The sequence below is a fragment of the Plasmopara halstedii genome, assembly GCF_900000015.1.
Source record: "Plasmopara halstedii genome assembly, contig: Scaffold_1651, whole genome shotgun sequence".
Classification (NCBI taxonomy): domain Eukaryota; phylum Oomycota; class Peronosporomycetes; order Peronosporales; family Peronosporaceae; genus Plasmopara; species Plasmopara halstedii.
The window spans coordinates 767,599-790,656 of NW_020188562.1; the positions used below are offsets into that span (position 1 = coordinate 767,599).

The 23,058-nt window shown below is 43.5% G+C and overlaps 9 protein-coding genes across 9 annotated transcripts; 5 read left to right on the forward strand and 4 right to left on the reverse strand.

The window, feature by feature from the left end:
* Positions 1 to 4,477: 4,477 nt before the first annotated feature.
* Positions 4,478 to 7,871, forward strand: PHALS_02009 (Nitrogen permease regulator NLRG/NPR2; the record flags this gene model as incomplete). Its single annotated transcript, XM_024716506.1, has 11 exons — positions 4,478 to 4,528; positions 4,605 to 4,632; positions 4,792 to 4,826; positions 4,891 to 4,998; positions 5,056 to 5,060; positions 6,170 to 6,220; positions 6,279 to 6,358; positions 6,426 to 6,512; positions 6,576 to 6,631; positions 6,688 to 6,940; positions 7,012 to 7,871. 11 exons carry the CDS (start codon positions 4,478 to 4,480, stop codon positions 7,869 to 7,871), a joined length of 1,614 nt encoding a protein of 537 aa, XP_024582098.1.
* A 90-nt stretch (positions 7,872 to 7,961) lies between these two features.
* Positions 7,962 to 10,358, reverse strand: PHALS_02010 (hect e3 ubiquitin; the record flags this gene model as incomplete). Its single annotated transcript, XM_024716507.1, has 1 exon — positions 7,962 to 10,358. The coding sequence occupies one exon, from the start codon at positions 10,356 to 10,358 to the stop codon at positions 7,962 to 7,964; it is 2,397 nt and encodes a 798-aa protein (XP_024582099.1).
* Positions 10,359 to 10,920: 562 nt separating this feature from the next.
* Positions 10,921 to 11,330, forward strand: PHALS_02011 (uncharacterized protein; the record flags this gene model as incomplete). The annotated part of the gene is made up of 2 exons (XM_024716508.1): positions 10,921 to 10,974; positions 11,049 to 11,330. 2 exons carry the CDS (start codon positions 10,921 to 10,923, stop codon positions 11,328 to 11,330), a joined length of 336 nt encoding a protein of 111 aa, XP_024582100.1.
* Positions 11,331 to 11,338: 8 nt separating this feature from the next.
* Positions 11,339 to 12,254, reverse strand: PHALS_14837 (uncharacterized protein). Its single transcript, XM_024716509.2, has one exon. The coding sequence runs from the start codon at positions 11,905 to 11,907 to the stop codon at positions 11,470 to 11,472; it is 438 nt and encodes a 145-aa protein (XP_024582101.1). The 5' UTR covers positions 11,908 to 12,254; the 3' UTR covers positions 11,339 to 11,469.
* Positions 12,255 to 12,547: 293 nt separating this feature from the next.
* PHALS_02012 (uncharacterized protein) lies at positions 12,548 to 13,729 on the forward strand (the record flags this gene model as incomplete). The annotated part of the gene is made up of 1 exon (XM_024716510.1): positions 12,548 to 13,729. The coding sequence occupies one exon, from the start codon at positions 12,548 to 12,550 to the stop codon at positions 13,727 to 13,729; it is 1,182 nt and encodes a 393-aa protein (XP_024582102.1).
* A 338-nt stretch (positions 13,730 to 14,067) lies between these two features.
* Positions 14,068 to 16,731, reverse strand: PHALS_02013 (uncharacterized protein; the record flags this gene model as incomplete). Its single annotated transcript, XM_024716511.1, has 1 exon — positions 14,068 to 16,731. One exon carries the CDS (start codon positions 16,729 to 16,731, stop codon positions 14,068 to 14,070), a length of 2,664 nt encoding a protein of 887 aa, XP_024582103.1.
* A 438-nt stretch (positions 16,732 to 17,169) lies between these two features.
* Positions 17,170 to 17,437, forward strand: PHALS_14835 (uncharacterized protein; the record flags this gene model as incomplete). The annotated part of the gene is made up of 2 exons (XM_024716513.1): positions 17,170 to 17,279; positions 17,344 to 17,437. The coding sequence occupies 2 exons, from the start codon at positions 17,170 to 17,172 to the stop codon at positions 17,435 to 17,437; spliced, it is 204 nt and encodes a 67-aa protein (XP_024582104.1).
* A 304-nt stretch (positions 17,438 to 17,741) lies between these two features.
* Positions 17,742 to 20,344, reverse strand: PHALS_02014 (Tetratricopeptide repeat-containing domain; the record flags this gene model as incomplete). The annotated part of the gene is made up of 5 exons (XM_024716514.1): positions 17,742 to 18,322; positions 18,452 to 18,533; positions 18,600 to 18,683; positions 18,740 to 18,833; positions 18,891 to 20,344. The coding sequence occupies 5 exons, from the start codon at positions 20,342 to 20,344 to the stop codon at positions 17,742 to 17,744; spliced, it is 2,295 nt and encodes a 764-aa protein (XP_024582105.1).
* Positions 20,345 to 20,468: 124 nt separating this feature from the next.
* On the forward strand, positions 20,469 to 21,407 carry PHALS_02015 (FOG: Ankyrin repeat; the record flags this gene model as incomplete). The annotated part of the gene is made up of 1 exon (XM_024716515.1): positions 20,469 to 21,407. The coding sequence occupies one exon, from the start codon at positions 20,469 to 20,471 to the stop codon at positions 21,405 to 21,407; it is 939 nt and encodes a 312-aa protein (XP_024582106.1).
* Between the last annotated feature and the right edge of the window lie 1,651 nt (positions 21,408 to 23,058).

The following is a 23,058-nucleotide window of genomic DNA, read 5'->3' on the forward strand; positions in this document are numbered from 1 at the left end:
CAAATGGTCGAAGAGGATCGCGAGTCTTCGGACGGCGATCGACCCAGTCGTCGTCGTCCGCCCCTGACTCTTCTCGACGACAAATATTGGTCTCCACTATCACGTGGAACGTCTTGTGAGCTAACGCCGTCGCCAGGGTAAAACCCGGTAACTTGTGAATTTGCGGAGGAACCCCGATCTCGAGAACAAGTGGGAGTTTGAAGTGCCACTTTGGCAAGCGCGTAAGAGACCCACACGCACGTTCGTCTACTTGTGGCTCAAATAAAAGTTGTGCAGCGAGAAAGTTTTCGGTGCCGCTGCATCCGTTGCTCAAAGAGCTCTTCGTCATCTGCAGTGGGTTCGCCAGGGACAAGGACCACAGGAATCGTCCGTATCGCGGTTACAGGAGCACCCCCCCCTTTGAGCTTGAAGTCGATTGCGGTGAGCTCGGAGAGCTGTTTGTCGTCAAGATCAGCTTGTGTAGTGGCTGGAGGCTCGACCACGTTGACGCCCAGCGATCGAGTGATCGTGTCCTTTGCTTTGTAGCGGGATCCGCCAAGCGGAAGCCGTATTTTACACGAGGGTCAAGGATCGGCCGTGGATGCACGCGCATAAGAGTCACTCTGCGGGCGTCCTCCAGCTGCTGCTTTAGTCTCTCGTCGAGGTGATTGGTAATGATACCTCTTCCCCCGGAAGTCGAGAACTCAGGAAAATGGCACGGCGTCCAAAAGGCTTGAGCAGGGCTCACGTCGCGCCGCTGGGCACCTTGCCATCTTATTCTTCCCATCCTGGGAAAGGAATATCCGACTCGTTGTTCACTTCCTACAAATCCTCGACGAGGTAATCCATCGACCGTGGCGGGCGCGACTCTGTTATCGATAGCTTGGGCTGCTCTTCCCTTGAAACCACGGACGTTCTGTTAGGAGTTGCACCGCGTCAGGAGACGAAGAAGAATCCACCCGCAGGCGTTCTCGAACCAATGAGGCTGAGTGTCTTACGTCCCGTTGACACAAGACTCATTGGGAAAAGAATTTGTGACGGAGGTCCCGGTGATGTTGTGGTGTCTTAGACGCGCGAGCCTCATTCTAGGCGACAGTTGAATGCGAACTGTAGGTGCTCACAATCTTGATGGGGGAGAGTGTAACGGGGGTTTCACGTGCCCTGGTATGAAGGGTGTGGGTCACACAATGGTGTGGCTGCACTTAAACAACATATCGGTTGTGGCTGGAACAGCCAGTAGTTATGTATTTGATTAGGTTTCACTATTAGGATATGAAAACCTATAGATTTAGATATTGGTGTCTTTACCGCAGATAAAGCACAAAAATACACTTTACACGTTAATGAGCCTTGAGTCTAGGCTGCAGTTACTCTTGGAATAAGCGGATTGCGAACCGCTCCACTCGCACTGGATCTTTGTATAGAATGAAGGTTGCGGACCTAACTTAGCTTCCTATAAGCAAAAAAGCTACGGCAGCCCCGCTGTGAACTGACTAAACTCCAAATCCTTCTGTCTATATCACGAAGTAGCTCCGGTCTGGATACCAATACAATTCTACCAGGTAATTTCAGCCCAGCTGCACCTTGTAGTTATATCAAAGATTATATCTCAATGATGTTGAACGTCATGCGCCGGCTGCTCGATGCTACGACAGAGATGCATAATATTTCAGAACAACACGCTGATTGCAGAAGCGGGTAAAAAAATTGTTATGCTGTACAGAAATTGAATTTATCGATCGCTTTCAAAAAAGCTGTCTGCGGCTCGAGAGACAAATTTTGACCACATTGCACCAAGCCATAGAAGTTTACAGCGAAAACGAGTTTGACTGATAACTTTATCGATTTGAGATTGCTTTCAAACCCTGCGTTTGATTTGAGCTTCTTGATCCCATGTCACAATACCGCTCTTTCGAGCCAGTCGCTGTGAACAGCTCTGTTGTAAGCAGAACAACCTCTTTACCGTCTCCAAGAGCTGTGTCAACCTCCTCTAAAGCAGCGATGTGATCTGAACTGCTTAGGGTGCCTAAAAAATGCAGAGTAACGAAGATTATCGAAGAGTGCAATCGAATTGTGAGTCATTTCGGTTTTCGACGCACACCACGATTGTCGTGGTGAGTCGACGCGCCTCCACATCCGAGAGAGAATACAAAACAAAGATCTTCTGCTTGATAGCAAAGGGTTGTCCGATTCCACATCATTAGGTTCGAACCGGTGGGTACATCAGGGCTGTTGCATGTATTATGATACATGAAAGGTTTCTTTGATCTGAACGTACATGAGTGTTTGATGTTTCTTTTCTGCAAGCCATTGCCGTTTACAACTTGTTGTACTCTTGAACTATATTTATTCACAACAAACGGCGTTGCAGCTCGTCGTAGGACATTTTTTACAAGCGAATGGATTCAACCTATTATACGTTTGACACTTCGCTGACAGCTGTGATAACTGTCACATAAAGAGATTGTCGACAGCAAGTATTGCTTGTGCTCATTTCCACTTCGACTTTTTCGTCTTTAGTAATTGACGCTCTAGTCAAAATCCGCATAAATGAAGGTGGTATACAGTGCTATGAGACGGGTAAAATGACGCATTCTCCTTTCTAGGTGCGCGTATAAAAAATCGGTGAAATCGGCTCATGACATCCCTTCAGCAATTGCTATCCTTATTCTATCACCAAATGTGCTACATGTTTCCTCAATGACCGATTCAAGTGAGGCAAATGATCAGCTCAGCTTCCCATACCAACCGCACCATTTCGGATATTTATCCATCGTAAAGATTTTTGCACACGTCCCAAGGGTAATTTACCACGCATTGCGAGAGCTTCGAACTGAGGTAGTAAGAAGAAATGTGAGCCCCTAGATCTAATCCTGTTTATACAATAATATGTGACCAACGAACCACGCTTCAAAACCATGAAGCTCCACTGCTTCGCACGACAATAAAACCACTTTGAAGCGCTGACCCAGCGGTACCGTTATATCTGGACAACGAAGAGTCATCTTCAACAATCTTGTGGCCTGGTCCGTTCGCTGGTAACTAACTTCCGTCTCTCAAACGACCGCAACACACAGTCGCTCTTCTCTGGCTTGCTGAATGAAATATTTACTCTGGGAGCACAACATAGAGTAATTTAACCATATTCTAGCGGATACTAACCCTAGATATCCTAATATTCTTTCGCTACTTTCCATCTCATCAGAGACCGCGACTTCTTACCATTCTTACTTCCCAACTCTGCTCAAGAACAGACCCGCCTCTCGGACTGGAGTCACCGTGGCTTCATACACGGCCAAAAGCCCGTTTGGTTTCTAGTAACGGCGGGATTATCACTAACGAACTTCATCAGATGCGGAGCTTCAATGCTTCCGCATACTGCCTCGTACTTTTGACAACCGTTTGACGTATGTAGTTGTACGACGTTTCTGATCTACAGAACGTTCCACGTCCCGAAACGTTGATGCTGAAAATCAGGAGCCCTGAGTCGGGGGGACTACCTCTTCCAAGCCGGTCGCTTTTGCTGGGGCTTGGTCCTGATCGACCACGATTTCCACGCGGTAGAGTAGAACTCAATTTGTTCAGGAGGCCGCGCAGCGTCTACTTGGACTCGGCATTTCCCCGCCAGACTTCGACGGACAACCTTGTGGGGAAGTCGACCCTTTGTATATCTCGGCCGATATAGACGAAACGCAAAGCAAATATGCTTCGTACTACTACAAATAAACGAATTGCGGCGAGCCCGGGGTCAGAAAATATCATTCTTCCTCAGCCCAGCTAGTGTCCGACACTTCTGATGCGCTTGTAATGCTATTAGTTTATGTTCGGCTCTAGCTGCACGTAATCTGTGCTTTGCAATTAGTACGACACCCATCGAATTGTGGAGAAAAGGTTAGGTGGAGGCGGATTTAGTGCAAGCTGCCTCTGTTCGTTGAGCCTTAATGACGATGGTAAATGTCATCACCCAAGTCAGTGAAGACTTTATCTGGCCCTTACGCCACCAGTTCCGTGATCACGTCAGGCCTAGCGAGAACATGTGATTACCAAGTGTGTTTTGCTGTCTTCGTAAAAGACATGTGAGCAAATTGTGTTTCAATCGAACCGAGATGCAATCCGAGAAGACTCAGTCGTCGGGTTAACGCCTAAAGTCTATTGCCAACTTCAACGGCGTTGCCGTGCATTTGTGATGTAGAAAACTTCGACTTATAATCGCCGCGCTAATTGATGCTCATAGGATACCCCTCTCTCTCTCATTCTATCCTTTACAATTTGAAGGTCGTCTAAATAAATCAACGGGAGCTCCAAAGTGGTCAAGAACTTAGCTTACTCGTTTTATCCCAGTAAAAATGGAGATGTATAGTCTATTACAACTAACACTAAATTTATCGGTTTTACTATACCCAATAAAGAATTGACATGCTACGTCCTCTCCATTAAGAAGTTCAATCGTCCTCATCATAAACAATACTTTGGCATCGAACGATTACATGACAGTGTAATGCATATGCTGTACAATTGCACAGAAGAATACTGCACAGAACTGTTATGCGTACGTACACAGTAGCATACTATTATCCCACCCCAATGAGATTGAGGAACTTATGATATTCGCGCAAGCGATTCAGGATGAGAGCCACGCGAACCACCGAATCGGTAGGGATGTGTTCAATCCGCACAAAAAAAACCATAATTGAGGAGAGGTTCGGCACTTGTTGCGCAGCTGCACAAGACCTTACTCTGCGGCTGAACTGTCAAGTGACCCATAACAATATTTCATTGTTTCGTCGATTTTTCACATTCCGCGACTTGAAGATGCAGTCTCGAATCGAGTGATCGAGTTTCGCTCGGTAAAATTTCTTTTCAACCAGTCTGCCTGTATTCTCTTTGGAATTATCCTCACCTTGTTATCAGGCATTTTGTTTTTTTATCAGGATCTATATGAAATTGGTACGTGAGATGTTAGAGCTAAGGATCATGGGCTGCACTCATAAGAAAGCGTTGCATCGACATAAAGCTTTGGTACGTTTAAATGCAAGCGCTACAATAGAAGGAGCATGCTTGAAATTGTATGGACAGGACAGGTGAATGTACTTAAAAGATCAAAACCATGTTGGTTGTTAGTGAGGATGCCTACACCAGTACCATGGCATTAAACATGACCAGTCTTAATGAAATTACCAGCTCGTTTACCTCCCCTTTCGACCGTGTGTTTTGCGTTTTGAGCATACTCTGAAATTTTATGAACCTTGTGCTCAAACGACTCTTGTATGCCATGCTTTTCTCGTTGCAAACCCTCGGTAAAAAGGTGATTATCAATCTTCTTATTCTCTTCGGAAATGTGATTCATCTTCCTGAACGCTGATCTGATCCTCCCCATTGCGTTATAGTACATTCTTCGAGAGCCTCTCTTAAAGCCTCTGAAATGTTCGCGTATATGGTACCACTTCCTCGACGCTGGTGTTTCGACACCGAACATTCTCTTGAGCAAATGTACAAGCCAATCATAGGACGACTTCAAATAGCTATGAGCTTGATGGATTATCGGCCAGGCTCGTTCTTCTTCAGCTTCGCCAACTGACTGAGATTGCGATTGCCTCGTGTTAACAATTGCATTTTGAGGCTCAGTCAGCGCAGTGGACGCATCAATAATGTCATTCTTGGTTTTATCTAAGGTTGTCGACGAGGTTGTACCATTTGAGACCGCAAAGACTGCAACGACAAACAATGTAAGGAGGTAGCGCATGTCGAACAACTATCAGGTGTGTTGTTCAAGAAAACAAGTTGCGAAGTGATGTCGATTGATAGCGGGATCGAGATGTCATTCTGACTTTTCCTTGATGCTGGGAATAATATGTTTCTAATGTAGGAGAGTAGCGAATTCAAGAAAATCAATTTCTTTTGCAAGTTTGTACATTTGGAAATGATCAGCTATACCGAAATTTACGGCTACATCAAGATAAATGGTTTTCGTATCAAATATATACTTTTTCCGAAACAATGAAATGTGACTCTATAATTTCTCACATCACACATTGAGATACCGGATATATACGGATATCTTCTGTACTGGAAACTATAAAGCCCAAATGACTTTTTCATGTGACGAGATAATATTACTCGCTTTTTTCAAAATGTGACAGTTTGGTCCTGATTACTATTATCTCACAATGATCAAAGGTTTGTTCTACAGCGAGTTCGACAACGTAGCGGGGCCTGTAATCGTCTTTCAGGCGCCAAAAAAGTATGTATAGTCTCTACCTCATCGTGTTACTCCTTGAAACTGCTTATTGTCTTTAAAGTGTGTTGAGCAATGAGGTTTTCGATAGCGTGTCTGGCTACATCATTATCGACAAGGCTTTATGTGGAAAGATCATTACGGGTCCACAATATGTTCTGAGTTTTTATATAGGGATCATTTCGACTCATATGTTGATATAAATTAACAGTGCGAGCCCACCACGTGAAAATTGTGGGATACCCTGTGTGCATTGAGGATGACAAGTATCATCGCAATGCGCTTTTATTTAATATTGGTATGAGCAGACGTCGCACACCATGAGTTTATCTTAAGATAAGCCGCAACCTTTTGTGGGCAGGTTTTGTGTTCGATGAGCATGTGGAGACGATGCCGTACCGACCAATATTGCGAAAGGTTTGAAGTTTCAGTTATAATCATTGAGTGTAAGTGATAATAATTGATCACTTTAGCTAGGAGCATTGGTAGAAGGGATGGAAAAGGAAAGCGGTTTTCTCTACAATACAGAAAAGAAGGAGATGCTTGGAACAATATTACCACAAATTTTAAGGGACTTAACGTTGCATGGAGAGTGCACTATTCCGGTGGACACTGCAAACATAATAAACTTGAAACTCTTTCCAACATTGCAAGATCCTGCATCAGTTTTTGAGTACCAAGTGCCAGTTGCGATTCGTGACCTTCGTGCACTCCTTGAAAATAGTGGTGCGTAGTTGGAATGTGTTGTGAGGTAGGTGGAAGCACTGACCCCGAAGCTTACGCTCTGAGAATAATAGCAGAATGGGACTTGGCTTTACAGCAAATTGTGCCGTTCGTCGATGGCGTTCGGTACGTAAAACGCATCAGTCTGGAAGCTGATGTAGATATTGCTATCGTCAAAAAATGTGTACAACAGCTTCTGTACTATGGCTGTGTCACTTTAATAGACATTTTTCTTCATTCAAACATCTACACCACAACGACGAAGATTGCTGGGCTTGCAAGTGATCCCGAATTGCAAGCCGAGTGCGCTGTCTACATCGTAAAATCCGGGCGTACACCGCCATCATTCGCACGAATATTTGCGCTGTATTGTTCTGTCCAGCCAAGCTTGCGAGTAAGCGATTTCTGTGTCGTATATTCTGAGTCACTTGCACATATCGACGTTCGGCGTTTTATTACGTTCGGTCTCATCCATGGCTTTTTAAGACGTGTGCACCGCTTTCCGATCTGTATCGACCGCAAATCGCCCGACTCGAGTCCACTGCAACAGCATCAATCTCAACAATCGCAGCAGGCTCAGCAGCAAAGCGGACAGCAAAAAGGTCGTTCTTACGCCTTGTCTTCCACCTCTCCATTACTGTCTGGATTGAATTCCGTGAGCGTTGCAGCTTCATCGACTCTGCCAGGGGGCGGAGTTGGCGGAATGAATGCAAATGGCGTTAATAGCACCTCAAATGGACTTGGGAGTAATGTTCTTTCAATGTCATCAAAACGAGCGCTAATCAGCAAGGCTAATCATATAGAGAAGGACGTCCTTCGATTGATGGACGGCAGCCACCATACGGACGAAATATGTACCAAATATTCACTGCGCTATACTGATGTCGAGTCCATTATTCAGGTGACACCCCACTGCTTTGCTGTGCACAAATAAGATTGAACCGAAAAAACATCGATACATCTACCAAGGTCTCCCGTATTACTTCTTTTACAATACGACACAAAACAGACAAAATTCTTTATTTTACTCCATCCAGAAGCCCGAAATTTCCATGTTCATCACAAGTGTCAAATAATTAATCATTTCTTCCTTTGTGTGATAAAGGGGTAAGTCGATTCGATTGAAACACGTGTGGCCTTTGGGCATGAGGCCTGTAGGTGGAGCACCACGTTGCACAAACTGTATAGTGAAACGCCGAACACGACCGTCACTGCTTGTGAGGGCCTTAAAACCCTGGATGGGAACACGAGACGTGCCAGTGGCAAATTGCAGCAATCGAGCACGCTCCTCGCTAGTGAACTCCCGCATGCACTCCCAAAACCACTTAAGTACGCGGTTTTCTACCGGAGTCGACTTCTCAAGCTTAATCCAGCGCACTTCACTATGTGTGTGCCAGTCATTCACATCGAGTTCCGGTACCCCAGAAAGCAAAAGATCAAACTCTTGGTAGTCAAAGACGGTAATTAAGAATTGAGGCATGATGTCATAAAAACCCATGAGCAACGCACCCAGCTGTTCGGATATACTCTCAAACATGTAGTGCTTGAGCAGCAATTCCAAGTACTCCTCCTTGTTTTCATCTGTTACGTCACGGGCAGCACCGCCTGGAACAAGTTCCACAGTGTGCGACTTGCCCTCAGAAGTAATCACCTGCACCGTAAAGTCGATCGCGAGCAAATCCGCATGATCGTTATGCTTCATCCACATGGCATTCTTATACAGATCTTCGTCCAGAAATTCGAGATCAGAAAACGAAATAGGCACACCCAAAATATGCTTGATCAGTGGAAGCGCAAGAGACATTTTCATGTTGTAGCCTTCAATCAATGCCTTTGCTAGCAATCGACCAATAAATTCATAGTGTTCCAAATGATTCGGTACCTTGGAAGCCGACGCGGGGTTGATCCAATAACCCATATTCTCGCCTTTCGTTGCAATAAACAGACCATAGTCATCGTTAAATAATGAGTCGCTCAAAATCTCATACCACTCGCGAATCAATCCACCAGCATCCAATCCCGGCTCGTTTTCGAAGTATATACGTAAACGTTCCCAGAATCGACTGGGTGGACACTTAAGCATCTGTTCCATTGAATCGCTTACCACATGCTCCCGCCTGACAACAAATTGAATATGTCCCTCTTCATAGCTACGCCAACGCTTTTGCACTTGCTCAAGAAACCAGCGATTCTTATCGTGGAAGGTTAACGACGCAATCTCCTCGAGGTCATCCTCGCATTCAATACGGCGGCTAGTATCCGAGTAAGCAATTACTGTTCCAGCAGGAGTCCACTCAAAGCCGCCTGCACCATTTTCATGACGCACGTAGCCTGTTGAGACTGTTGACAAGGCGGTATCGTTCGACTCGAGAAAGCGACGATCTTCAGCCATTCCTAGTCCTTTCATTCCAGAAACAAATTTACCGTCGACTGTGCCTTCTCGATCTTCATTTATCTGATTTAATCCTCGAGTATTTGCGAATGGGTTAGTTGTACTTCCAGAAAGCAGGATTTTACTGCTGCTTAGACCAAACGGGTTCACGCCACTGTTTGCTCGGTTAAATGGATTTTGTTGCGAATAAAATGCCATGGTCGGACGCTCTTCCGCCTCCTCAAGAAGTTGCAAGGCTGTAGCACGTAGTGGCTGGAAAGACGGACGACCTAAGTCGTTTTCAGTCGATAAGAACGAGCTGTCTGGATGTCGTCCTTCCTCTTCCGAGACACCAAAGTCTCGCAATGCGCGTGCAACAATCTCATTGTCTTCCTTCAATGAAGACGTTGACGAGACGCGACTAGTAGTGGATGTTAGAACAAAGTCGTCGCCTCCTAGTATTGCTGTGCCATTCGTTGGAGTACTCAGTCCAGCGTAAACAGAGTCGCTACTCTTTTCCTTGCTCATGGTGTTTTGCTTTGCATCGATACGTACCCAGCGCATGACGCCATCTTTCCCGCGTTTACGCTTCCAAACATGACGACGCATCGCTGCCTTTTGCCGTGATGTGAGATCCATTTGCTTTAGTCTTCGGACGTGAAAACTACGCACTCGTGACTGTTGATTCAGCATACTCTGACTAAAATTCTGTTTGTGAAGCCCTGAAGCTCGCGCAAGATTAGACGGGGTCGTAGCCGTGACGATACGAGGCGTGCCACACATAACGCAGCTCGTTTTATCCGGATGATTATCGTGAAAGCATATAGAGCAAGGCCATTCTTCCTCTCCACGCTGTAGAAAACTGTCTACGAGATGATGTCGCATCATGTTGTTATTCTGATTGTCTCTAGCCAAAAAACGTTCAATCTTTCGTGCATAGCTCCAGTAATACCAAATGGATCCGCATAATATCACCAGTGCCAGCACTAAAAAAACATATACTAGCGCTGCCATACCAGAACTCAGCTCCTGTCCAAAGATGGCCGTCATTCCGTCCCCTCAAATACCGATATCACGTCGGTTTGGTGTTCCCTTGGACTATTTGCAGAATGAGACTTCAGAACAGTCGCGCTTTTTATGATACTGGTAGGTTTTACATGTACTGACTCCAGGCTTTTTCATCCAATGAAGAAAAGAGCCGTAAAATATTATAGCCGGAGGGTTTAGACTTTAGATAACGCAGCCAAGGTGGTGGTTATTAGTGCGGCGAAAGTCCGCTGGTCTGAAATGACGTGCATAACGCCCGTCGCTGCATTTCATGAATTGCGGCCATTAAGGGGCTTACCGTCACAGAGATAGCAATATATATTTTTTACAAAAAACTTCAAAATGAAGAATCAGAAGTTTGGCTTGCAAGCACCACCATACGTATTTTGATCAAAGAATTCCCTTGACACCCGTCCCTTCTGAAAATAATATAACGGTAGAAAGTACAATTGAAAGTGCGTATTAAATTATGTGCGTCACATAGCCTCAAAAATCCAAAACATGAAACCCATCATGCAGCTTGTTCAGGCTCGCATGCAACGTTGGCACCTCTTGGGGCGTTACTATGTCAACAAGTGGCGCTACGACAGCTCTAAGTGGGCAGATCGCATATGGTATGGTAAGGGAAGAATTGAAAATGGCTCAAACGTTGCCTCCGTTGCCTTTATGATCACGCGTAATATGCGGCAACAGCTCCTGGATGCGGGTTTCCCGGCATCGACCATTTCGACACTGCAGCCAGCGACTGCACATCACATCATCTCGAAAAAGATTTTGTTTTCTCAGTTTGAAGATATTCGCAAGGAACAGCAGGTCGAGCAAGCAGCCGAGAGGTTGAGCGCAGAGGTCGCAGCCGATGGCAAAAAGAAATCGGAGCAAGATGCACCATCAGCTGTGGTTGTCACCAAAAGCACGGCTGTTTTCAGTAAACATCATATCGGAGCTTCACCAAATTTACAGCGTGTAAAAATTTAATGCAAACTGCGGCATTTAATGTAATTTAAACAAAAGGCACGATTTTGACACAGACATCATCTTGCTGGACAAGAATTGCATCATGTTAAATTAAACTAACTTGATCGACACATCTACAGGCAATAAGCAGTGAGCATGATCAGATCTTTTTTTTCACTTCCTTAACAAAGTCTTGATGTTGGTTAGTCTCATTTATTGGAGTGAGATAAAAAACCATTAGCAGTTGCAACACCCACCATAACGCACAAAAGGCGCATCCGTAAATGAAGCGAAACCCTGTCCTCTCGGTAAAGTAGATCCACAGAAAAGTGCATATCAAGTAAAGAAACGTAACCAGCCAATAAATGCGGTAAAAGGCGCTGCGCAGGTCGTCGTATTGTAGATTTTTTTGCCATTTGGAACGGTGAATCGACGCTAACACGCCATGCTCTAGAGCTTGTGTTGTCATGGCCAGCACTAGCACGATAGCAGCCATTGTTGTAAGATAAATAGCTGCAGGAGAAAGGTGCAATGCCACTTTAAATACAAGTAGAGTCATATCCGACACCAATCGCGATGCCAACCAAAGCAGCCCCATCGAGTTTAAATTTATAAAAACACTAAATGATAAAACATTAAAAAACAAAAAGAATATGAACTACGATATTATGCATGTATTGAGGAGCATATAAACACCGAGCTATGTCTTCAAATCACAATTGTCTCAACGTCTGGGGAGCAGCACGCTAAGGTAAATGCAGCGTTTCGTTATCGCTATCGAAGAGACACGACAATGTACAAGCAAGTCTTGCTGTTTTGTACTTGAAAAATAGTTCTAATGATTGATGATCAATTTAAACATCGAGACCAACAGCTCAAATGTATGAGAGTACCGTCATGTATCGATCAACTCAAAAACATCGCAATGAAAGAATGTTCTGCAAACTTTCAAATGCGATCATGCATACTTGATACAAGAGACTTTTCTACGTACGTACAATACAACATACTGTAAAGTACTTAGCCCCCCATCCTCAATCTGGGGTGGTCTCGCAGACTAAATTATCCGGGATTTACTTTAATAACCTGCGTGTTGTGCAACCTAATCTTTCATATGAGCCCCATTTCTGCGGGACGCTATTGCGAGATGACTGACGATTCTCCAAAGTCAATCCATTAACATGATGCGAGATCTCCCATTTCGCGACTTTCTCGGACAAGGTCATTGTTAAACTATCATGCACGGACAAAAAGACGAAGGAAATGTGCAAGAGCTCAAACCTCATCAATGCTTAAGCTACGACGCGCAGGAGGCATCCGTGTTCCAGCTGATCCGCCGCAAGCGACCACGCACACCCGATGGTTACGCTGACACCTCTGTGTTACCAACACCTGACAAAGCTCCGCGCCTTATGGTACTCCCTGGCCTGGCCGACTTGCTAGCGACTCAAAAGCAGCGCCATGGTAGTATTGTAGAAACCTTGTCGTGCCTACCCACCTCTGATCAGAAGCAGGTTATGGCACAAGATTTAGCGGCGGAAATGGAGCTTGAAGACAAGTCACCTTGGCCATCGGCCAATCAGTACTTCGATATGTTTTCGACATTTAAAAGTGATGTCAAGATACCCGTGTATGACTTAGGCGTAGATCCGCGAGGCGTTCCACACCACCCAGAATTTATTTACAATCAACCTGTGTCGTGTATGTACTTTCTTAAGTGCTCACGTCTACTCGGTAAAGGTTCATTTGGCTTTCCGCGAATGATAAAAAGGCTAGTGAAGGAGACGACACCAACGTCTGCATGCAGAAATAGCGGTAAGAAAGAGTCAAGCAAGGACTTTGAGTGGCGCAAAATGAGTTTCGTCACTGGTTTGCCCAAAAAACTACCCATTGTGCGCTACATTACCGCCACGTGTTACAGTCGCGCCACTCATATCTCTGCAAAGAAGAAGGTGTTTCGCATGCATGCCGTCATGCTTGCAGATGAGATGGGCACAAGCGAACACGGCGAGTATGTTCTCGTACATATCCGTGCCGGTGGGAGTAAACGGGTAGGTCTTCGTGCTTCTTTGTCTAGTGGAGAAACATTGCTGGGTATGGAACACCCGGTATCGCCTACGAGTGTTGCAGAGTCGTACTCGAGCTCTATCTTGCCTCGCAATAAGAAGCTTCTACACATTGACGCCACCGCTAGCGACGACCATGATTCTGAAAGCTCAGTGAAGGCGGTTACATCATCGATGATTCATCATTCGCATTCTATCTCTACCGCTACAGCAGAATCGAGTTTTAGTTCGGCGCGCCTAGCGTTGCGTAGTCTGGTTTTAAAATCTTGCTCGTCTCAAGACGAGATGGTGAAGTACGTCATGGAGCTCCAAGAAGAGCTTGCGGCGCTGCGAGATCAAAGCCAACACGCTTAGGTTAGGATCCTTGGCGTTTATCTGCTGGAATACTTGTCAATCTCTTCAACAAATGTATCAGCTGTAGTCAACTTACGCAATCTATGGGTTTTCATTGTGGTTTGAGTCGTATTATTTACATACATCAAAATGCACAATGGACACTCTTGTTGTACAATCTATAAATTTATTGATGCTACTCAACACTCGCTGCAGCTTTTGAAGTAATCAAGCCAACATACCATTTGTGTGATTGCTTAAATGTATATTAATAACCTTTCAATTACTTCTTGCACTATGATTCGACTATGCCCTTGAGCACTTTCGTTTGAACATGCAAGATGATTTTCGCTAGTCCATCAGTCCTCTTGGTTTCCATGCGAAGCTGAATCCCCGTGCACCTGAACAGTAGCCTCATTTTTAGGACATCTAAACTGTTTGCTGTACAAGTTCAACTGCCAGTTAATCCATTCCTGCTGAATTTGCTGCTTTTCAGTGTCAATCCGGCCAAGCTCGTCGCGGTATTCATTTACCTGCATTTTATACATCTGAAGTTCGTCTTCCATCTGTTTCATCTGCGTTTGTTTTCCCTTCAATGTTTCTTTGTACACCAATAACTGCTCTGCGACTTCAGCACCTGGCTGTCGAGCTAAAATAGTTTTCAGCTCGACGTACAATTTTTCCTTTTCCACAATAAGTAAATCTTTGATGGTGGTTTCTTCATGTTTTCGGATTAACTTCTTTTGCATTCTTTGATGCTTTCGAATCATCTCAAAACGCTTTGGATCACTGCCCTCCAGTTTTCGCCACCGATGGACGTTTAATGGGTGGTCATGTTCTTCAAGCAGGGCTCGAATTTTAGTCTTTTCTTGCAACAATTTCTTTTCCAGACGAAGAAGTTCTTGCTGCAGCGAGCTTTCATGTGATAATTGATTGCTACTCAGATCTCTTTCATGCGTGAGAGTATCAATTCGTGATTTTAGATCGCTGACCTCTTTAACCTTCTCGTTGTATAAAGAGAACCCGTTCGACAAAGTTGACTTTTGGATCTTGATTTTTTCGTAAAGCACACTCATTTCTTCGTTGCGCTGGATAAGCTGCTGCCGTAGAGTATCACGATCACGTACAACACACCCGTATTCCTTAATTTGGCGCTGTTTCTCTTCGTCTGCTTGTTGAATGATCTTCGCCAGTTTCGTAACTTCTTGCTCTTGGTTCAAAATGATTTGTTCCGATGAATGGATTTGCTTTTTAATGCGTAGCAACTCATTTTTAAGTATTTCCTTCTCCTTATCCACTTTGTGGTGGTCAAAATGCTCCTTTACTAATGCATGGTCCTTTGAGGTAATTTCTTCTTTCAGCTGTTGTATCTGATGACTTATTATTTTAAACTTGCGCTTAAAGTCTCCAATTTCCTCTTGTCCTTCAATTAATTGTTTGCTGTACAGATTCCGATCGGTGCGAACCGCCTCGTAAAGGTTTTGTTGTTGCTTTAATCGACTTTCACTCTCAAGAATTTTCTGCTGCAACGATACAGCTTGCAAATCCTGCAATTTTGCCTCTTCTAATGACGTCATAAACTTTTGGTTTGCTTTCGAAGCTTCATTTTCGTACTTCTCACGTTCAAGAACGAGTAGTTGGACCTGAGTCCGCTGTTTTCTAACGTACGACTTCATGCCGTTAATTTCATTCTGCATGTTTTTTATCGTGTTCTCCTTAATCTTTTTTAAATCGAAAGTAGCCTGACCACGATCATTTGCTTTCACAAGCATTTTGTTCAGTACCTCCCGCTCACGCAGCAATTCTTTGAGTTTCTTTGTGAGAAGATCGCTTTGTTTTTTTTCGGATTCCAATGTGACATTGATCATATTGTCGAGTTCCAGCTTAAGAGCCTCATTTTTTGACTCAAATTCAGAGCGCTTTGCCTCAGTATCGTGTAGCTGCTGCCGAGCAATCTCCATCAGTTTTTCAGTTTTGAGTACAGCCCGTGCGACTGCTTCAATTTCCTCCTCTTTAACATTCAGCTCGTGTTCAACCTGCACATTCTCCTTGTGCAGTTCTTCGTTTCGCTGCCACTGTAGCTGCACTGCTTCTGTCAACGAATGCGTTGTTCGATACAGAGCGTCATACTGTTTCGAATACTTATCCATTTTAAGCTTGGACTCACGCGTAATGAGCTCTTTCTTGTATAAACTCTCTTCATTCTCCTTCTTCAGAGACTCTAATGCAGCATTGTCAGACTGCAATCTCTCAAAAGATTGCTTGAGTAGCCTAAGATCTTGTTCCAATCTTGTTTTGCGTCTCACCTCCTTGTCTAAGAGACTCTGCACTTCCTGACTTTGCAGCACGACGTTTGTCTGATTCTCTTCAAACCTCGCATTCTTGGCCTCCTCTTCTTGCACCAATGTAAACAGATTAGCAGTCTCTTGTCGTATATCCTGTAAAGATATCGTCTTAGTCTCAACATCCCGTGCACATTCAGCCCGCTGGTTCCTTAAAGTTGCAATCTGCAACTCTTGGTCTTCGTTTAATAGAACTTCGCCAGAATTGCCAAATGGCAAAGCCATTTTTGAAACTTCTTCCTGCAATGCCTCCAGCTTGCCTCGAAGATTGTTAACTTTTTGAGTCTTTTCCAATCCTATCTGCCGCGTCGAAGAAATTTGCCGCAACACTGCATCCAGCTCGGATGTAATATTTTTCTTCTGTGCGAGAGCCTCACTTTCTTCTTCTTGGTCGCGCACCATTACGTCATGACTAAAACGAATCTGTTCGAGAAATTCTTTGGTGCGATGAACCAGTCGCTGTTCGCTCTCGTGTGATTTTATAAAAGTTCCCAGTAGTTTTTCCAACTCTGACTTGTATAACGAGATAGCCTCTGGAATTTGCTCCAGTACAGCCCTCATTTCGGCAACGACAGCTGAACCATCTTCTACCGAAGAAGGCTCTATCTCCCCGACCCATGTGCCATCGGTATTCTCAATTTGAAGCGACAATGCGCGATCCAAGAAGGAGGGATCTGGCATTGTAGCGCAGCAAACGTTTTTAGATACTACTAATCTCAGAGCGGAAGTTTCACAAAAAGGATCTTTGACAGTTGCTGGTTTCCTGAATTAGCTACAACATGTGTCATCAGGCTATGTGAACTTGTCAGGTAGATGAGCAAAACTTTTGGAGCTGAGGATACCGATGATGCAAATGCTGGCTATTAATCGAGAGAGGTGATTTTTAAAGAATAGTGAATGAATCTTACAAAAATCTCTATGAAGTCATTGTTTTCGTTAAACGATCTATCAGCTGTCGCTTTTTGCACTCCTGACGACAGCACCAAGCTTTCAATTCCATGTGTCTTGCAATGTGTCAGTGATGTAGCAATGCCCTTTGGGAGGATGATACATAAAATCGTAATACTTTTTTTTGAAATCGAGTTTTTACATACATGAAGAGTCAAGAAATTATGAGCTATGGCGCTCGTATCAAATATTTCACAGCACGCCTTGGTGGAAAACTTTATTTCTGTCTTAATGACGATTTCTGAACACTTATCCAATCAGACAAATTTCCCAAGTCAATCGTGGGTGCAATGAATGATCTGTCAATAAGTTGTAAGCTGTCTAATCAAACATGATACTGAACAGAATTAATCAGAAAAATGCGACGATCCTGATTCTGGAGACGCTACTCAATATTTTACCTCCTGGCGAATATAAAATCTCGTTAGAGCAGACCTAAGGGATAGCTTTCTTGACAACAAAGCCTATGAATTGTAAATGAGATCAACATTTATTCGATGTGAGCTTGTAAAATCAGATACTTTCGAACTGATAAATTTTGCACGAAATCTAATCAGTCATAAATCTAGAAAATAACATTGTATTGTATGACTGTGTTTTATGATTACCTCATAAGAATATCTGTGATATTCGCACATCTTATGGTCAAAACTTTAATCTTCGGTCCTTTTGTAGAGTATTAAATCTTCATATTTCCCAGAACGCAAAACTAGATGTGCAGGTATAAAAGCCGCAAATATCGATTAAGTACGACGATGAAGTACACTTTTCACAAGCTCTTCTTTATAACTGTCCCACTTTGTTTCGACGATGAGCTGCTGAAGCAAATTTGAGCCTCCTTTTCCTTTTTGTTGAGAGCGTAATGTTCCTTTTGGCGACAAATCCATCGCACATTCACGTTTCTTTGTCACAGCAATAAGCTGCAGATTTCGACGAAGGAGCTTTCGGCTCTCAACTGAGAGTTCTTGCATGAGATCGGTAGCTGATAAGAACAATAGCTCTGCAGTCGCACTAGAGATCAATGTTGCCTTTGCACCTAAAGCTCCAATAAGTTGATTGCTTTCTCGAGATGCCCGTGATGGCACCCAAGTCAGGGATACACAAAAACAGTCCCCGCGTCTCAATGCCAACGCCACTGGTTCAGGTACCCCTTTATTTTTTTTACTTTCTAAATCATTCATCACGATGCTACTTTTTTGATTTGCAGCCTTTTTCACTCCCGCTGAAGCAAGGCGTAAAAGCTCACGTTGTTTAAGATTCATGAATGTTTGCGGGAGAAATCCATGATATGTATCATTTACATGTACGAAGCTGAGCGGATCCCCTGCAGTTTCGAGTTGAGTAAAAAATGAAAGAGATTTATGCGGTTCAGATAATCGTCCACAAAGTGCAAATGAGCTCGACATGTCGGGAGGTGATCGCAAACCACAAGGTGTAAATTGGCATAGCTCACCATATTTAACCACTAGTAATCCATCTAATGGCTGACCTTCGCAAACCACGACTTTCGAGCCAATAATTTTGAAAGCTGTAGCCTAAAAATTTAACAAGATAGAATTAGATCTTGCTTGCCTTCTTTTGAGCACAACACGTAAGCATACCCGGTACGCAAGCTTTCGAATATCTGACATAGGTATACTAGCAAATGCTGGGACCTTTGTAAGAAACCGCGCGGTCGCTTCTCGCTATACAATAATAGATTGTAAGTATGATTGTTCTGTTGTCGAATTAACTCACTCACCTCGATCTCATGTTGTGCACGGATGACTTGATCCCACTCATGCCAAGAAAGAGCTCCAATCACACAGGTTGTCGCTGTCACGGCTGAATACGTCCTTTAAAAGTAAGGACTTGTGAGTATATAAGTAAAACCAAGAGTAGGCCCAATATACCGTAAAGCGTTTGTACATCTCCCTTGATGGCCAAAAATTTCGCCGTGCTTAAGAGTACAAAGCCCTAATTGCGATTGCTGCCAAACAGTACTTACAGGTCTTTGCTGCCTAGTCCATGGAGATTTCCACGTCGTTTCTTGCTCACTTATTTCGCCTTCTATAACTACCTCTTTCGAAGAGTTTCGTGGGGACTGAAACATCCGATTGACCGTCTTTGACAATGACACACGTCCTTGAAAAATAAAATAGATTGTACAGTCTCGTACAGCCAAATCATTATCTTCCTCAGGCTCCAAAAACAGTGGTGTTTGAGCTGGAAGGGCTCCTTCAGGACTTAGCTCAAGCTTACGGCATAAAAGATTACAAACTTCAGGGTGTAATGCCGCACAAGCAGCAAATTGTTTCTGCATAAAGTCACTGAGCTGTTGCACGTCACCCTCTTTTCTCTCAGCGGTTGGAACTCGAGCAATTACTTGACTCAGTTGAAACGTCCATGCTGTCAGTTGATCATTTTCGAAAGCATCAGCCTTATAATTTTCAGATACAAAAGTTCCTCCTCGATTTCTATCGCGATAAGATGTCTCGACAACACATAGGATATTGTCGTCCGTACATATTCCACCTTCTGCGCACTTTTGCGAACAAACGTAATCGTGTGCTGCCTTTTCATATTGCCCCACCTTTCGATACGCTGCTGCTCGCTGTTGGTATAGTAAATAAGATTTCGGACCGAAAGAATCAATCAAATTTCTGCGCTCGGTAATGGCAATCGCGCGCGAAAAACAGTCAAGAGCTTCGGGCACTTTGTCCAGCCGCATGAACAAAATCCCCATACTATAGTGCCCAAAAGCGTGTCGACCACCAGAGAGTTTCTGCACATGTCTGTAAGCTTCAAAGGCTGATGCAACTTGACCTTTTTGCTCTAATAGCAGAGCAGAGCGATATGTTGCTTCGATCTCACTCTGTCGTTTGCCGGACATAGTCGTAAAAGACTTGAACAATCGGTCATTGTCTCCCTTTGATTGTACTTCAAAATCTTGCAAATGAGATCGATCGTTTGTAGACTTAACGGTACTGTCAGTTGCTCGCGACAATTTCTCAATAATACTACTACTTTTGTAGTTATCACTTCTATCACGGCTTCGACTTATCGTCAGGTTCGTATGACGTCGTTGTCGACCCACATTTTGTTTCTTTGAAAAGTCATTTTTGAGTAAAAAGGATGTTTTTCGATTTCGACTGGTCGATTTGAAGCGGTCAGATAGAGCAAAGCTCGGAGCTGTGGATGGTCGTGAAGGTTGTGACGGTCGATGAAAACGCTGATCATCAATGGAAGTAGACTTCGAACAGATCGATTGTGCAGTTGTTGCATACGAATTATTTCGACGAGATTTAAGATGTGACGGAGCTGAGGCTCTACGGACAGGAATTGACGTGGTCTTGTCACAATTCATTGTTTTTGATGGAAGCTAGTTGATATCATAAATTTTTTGAATGAGTTACACGAAAAATGCACACTATATTGGGAAGCGTGAAAATATAAATAAGTCAAATAAACGACAGAGATCGAGATAAGCAATGATTGCATCCATTCCGATCACAGTAAATAATCTTGATGATGAGCAGCTCGAAAATGCCGTATTCCATGAGAAACAAAACAGCCCATCTGATGAGATCTCGTTAGTCTTTTCACGCTTGCTGTGCTGTTTGCGCAATCGTTGTCTGTGTGGATTTTGTGTGATCTGTCCTTGCATGGTTTTCTTGCTTTTGTTTTTCAGTCTTCCATCCACAATGGCTCCCAGCACAAAACGAGTTTTTTTGGTACTGGCTGTTCTTCCACCGGTCATTTACATTCTTCTAGCCTTATTCACAGTGATACTTGCATATTACATTCAAGTTTCTCTCGACAATTTCAACGCTCGGGCAGCTCATGAGTATTTACGTGTCATGAGTCAACGAAGTAAAATCGCTGCGACAACAGGGTGTAAGCAACGAACTGGCAATTTTTCTGGTCGGTTTGCATTATTTTTAGAGGTAGCACGTTTAGATGATGCGAAGACTGTCCAATTGTGCTTGGAAAGTGGACAAAATGTCAACGAAAGTGATCATCTTGGTCGTACAGCTCTTCACTGGGCTGCAATGTCGGGATCAGACGAGGTTCTTTCGCTCCTGGTCAGAAGTGGTGTTTACATTGACCAAAAAGATACACTTGATGGGCTGTCAGCACTACACTACGCAGCTTTTTATGGTCATATCAAGTGTACTCGTCTTCTGGTCGTCGCTGGTGCTTCATTAACAATAATGGATAATCGTAAATTAAATCCACTGCAGCTCACTGAAATGGCAATTCTTAATCTTTCGACTGTTCAGCCGACACATCAGATGATTATCAAATACCTTCGTCGATCAATGAAGGACGATGTCACCCCACCACTTCAGCATATTGCTGGGCTTACAGTTTTGCAGCTTGTTGAGCGACAAATGCACAACCTCCCACAAATTGATGAAGCATCATAGCAATAGGGCGAAGATTGTCTTTTCAAAGGTTTACAGCAGTATTTGCATCAATGTAACATTTTAACGCTGAAGGTACTGCTATGGCTTTACCACCGCGGTGAGCTATGAAAGCATTAAGTATCATCGCGACGACTCTATGTGCTCGTTGTTTTAAGCTCAAGAGGTTCAAGAGGTTTAATTGCGCTGGAAGGCGCGGGTGATTGTTCAATACTTAAAACCTCGGACGTGGCGTGAAACAAATTGACTAAAAATGTGGAGTTACTTGTAAGTTGCTATTAGTGAGGAATAAATTCACACGCTGGTCAACTTTAGCGGTCTGAAGCCACTTTATAAATCGGCTTTAGGTGATTGCGAGTCAATTTCATTCGAGCGAGCTCGAAAGAACGCAAAAAATATCACGAAGGCAAATAATAATACGGTTGGTTTGCAATTGTATAAACTTGGTTGACGTCAAAGTTACTGAAGCCGGTACACGGTCAAATTACTTTTTAGCGATGGTTTGGAGCTAACTGTCAAATTGGTGAGACTTTTAAGATATTTGGTGCTGGCATCATTTGAAGAGCACTTTTAAATCAATAGTGCAAGATGTGCCACCAACGCATTCGATTATATATTTTTTAAGGCGATAGATATGGTCATTTAAATCTATTCAATGAGTGCCCTAGTGACTTTTTAAAGCTGCTTGAGTTGTCTCCAGCCCATGCAGCGGTATGATGATTTGCGTAAGGTCCAGAATTCTACAAAGACTCTTAATCTCAGCATGATTCACTCCTTCGTTTTCGTTGTTTGTGATTCTACGCAATTATCGTTTGAATTATTATCGCTGCATTTTGAAATGATGTTGCAATATTCAGAGTTGGGACTCCTCCATGTTTCAGATATCTGGTTCATTATATTATCGCATTGGAGTGCTTTGGTTCCAACCGATGTTTTTACAAAGTTTTTGTCGTCGTTTCATCCATTTTCCAGCCTATATTGTGCTTCGTACGATATTCATTGATTCTGATTAAATGATCCCTGCATCAGCACAAAGTGCGAATTCGAGCGTGGAGGTTCTTAGCGTTTCTTTCGATGTTTTGTAAAACTTGTGAAGTATCTTACTGATCTTTAGCCGATTTTTATAGCAATTTGGTTTCTGCTGCACAATAGACAAAACGCGAGTGCTGAAGCTCCACGTCAAGGAAAAGGCTCACAATTTAGTGAAAACTGTGCTGGTACAATCATTATTTTAGCATAAGGATAGATAAAAAGAAATCTGACTCCAAAATACTAACATCACTTAATTTCTTGAATTTGATGATACCAAATTGAATTGACGTGGGCCACATTTCTGTACTAAATGCTTCATTTATCGTAGACAATGCTTGTTAAAAATAAACACAAGAGCAAAGTATCTTGCAAATTCACTTATGTTAATTCATTGTCACAGCGTTTTGTCTTGAGTGCCAGCATGCAACTAGTGAAAGTACGAGCTAGTAGTACCAGGAGCCTCTCAATTATAATTATATTGTATCTGTCCTTGATGCTGTTGAACAAAACTGTACATTGAGCACGCGTAAGCTGAGGCGTCGATCCTCGATACTGTAGAGATTACGCCGCTCAATACTGTTGGCGAACGATATTGCAGCTAGATTTATACATAAGTATCATT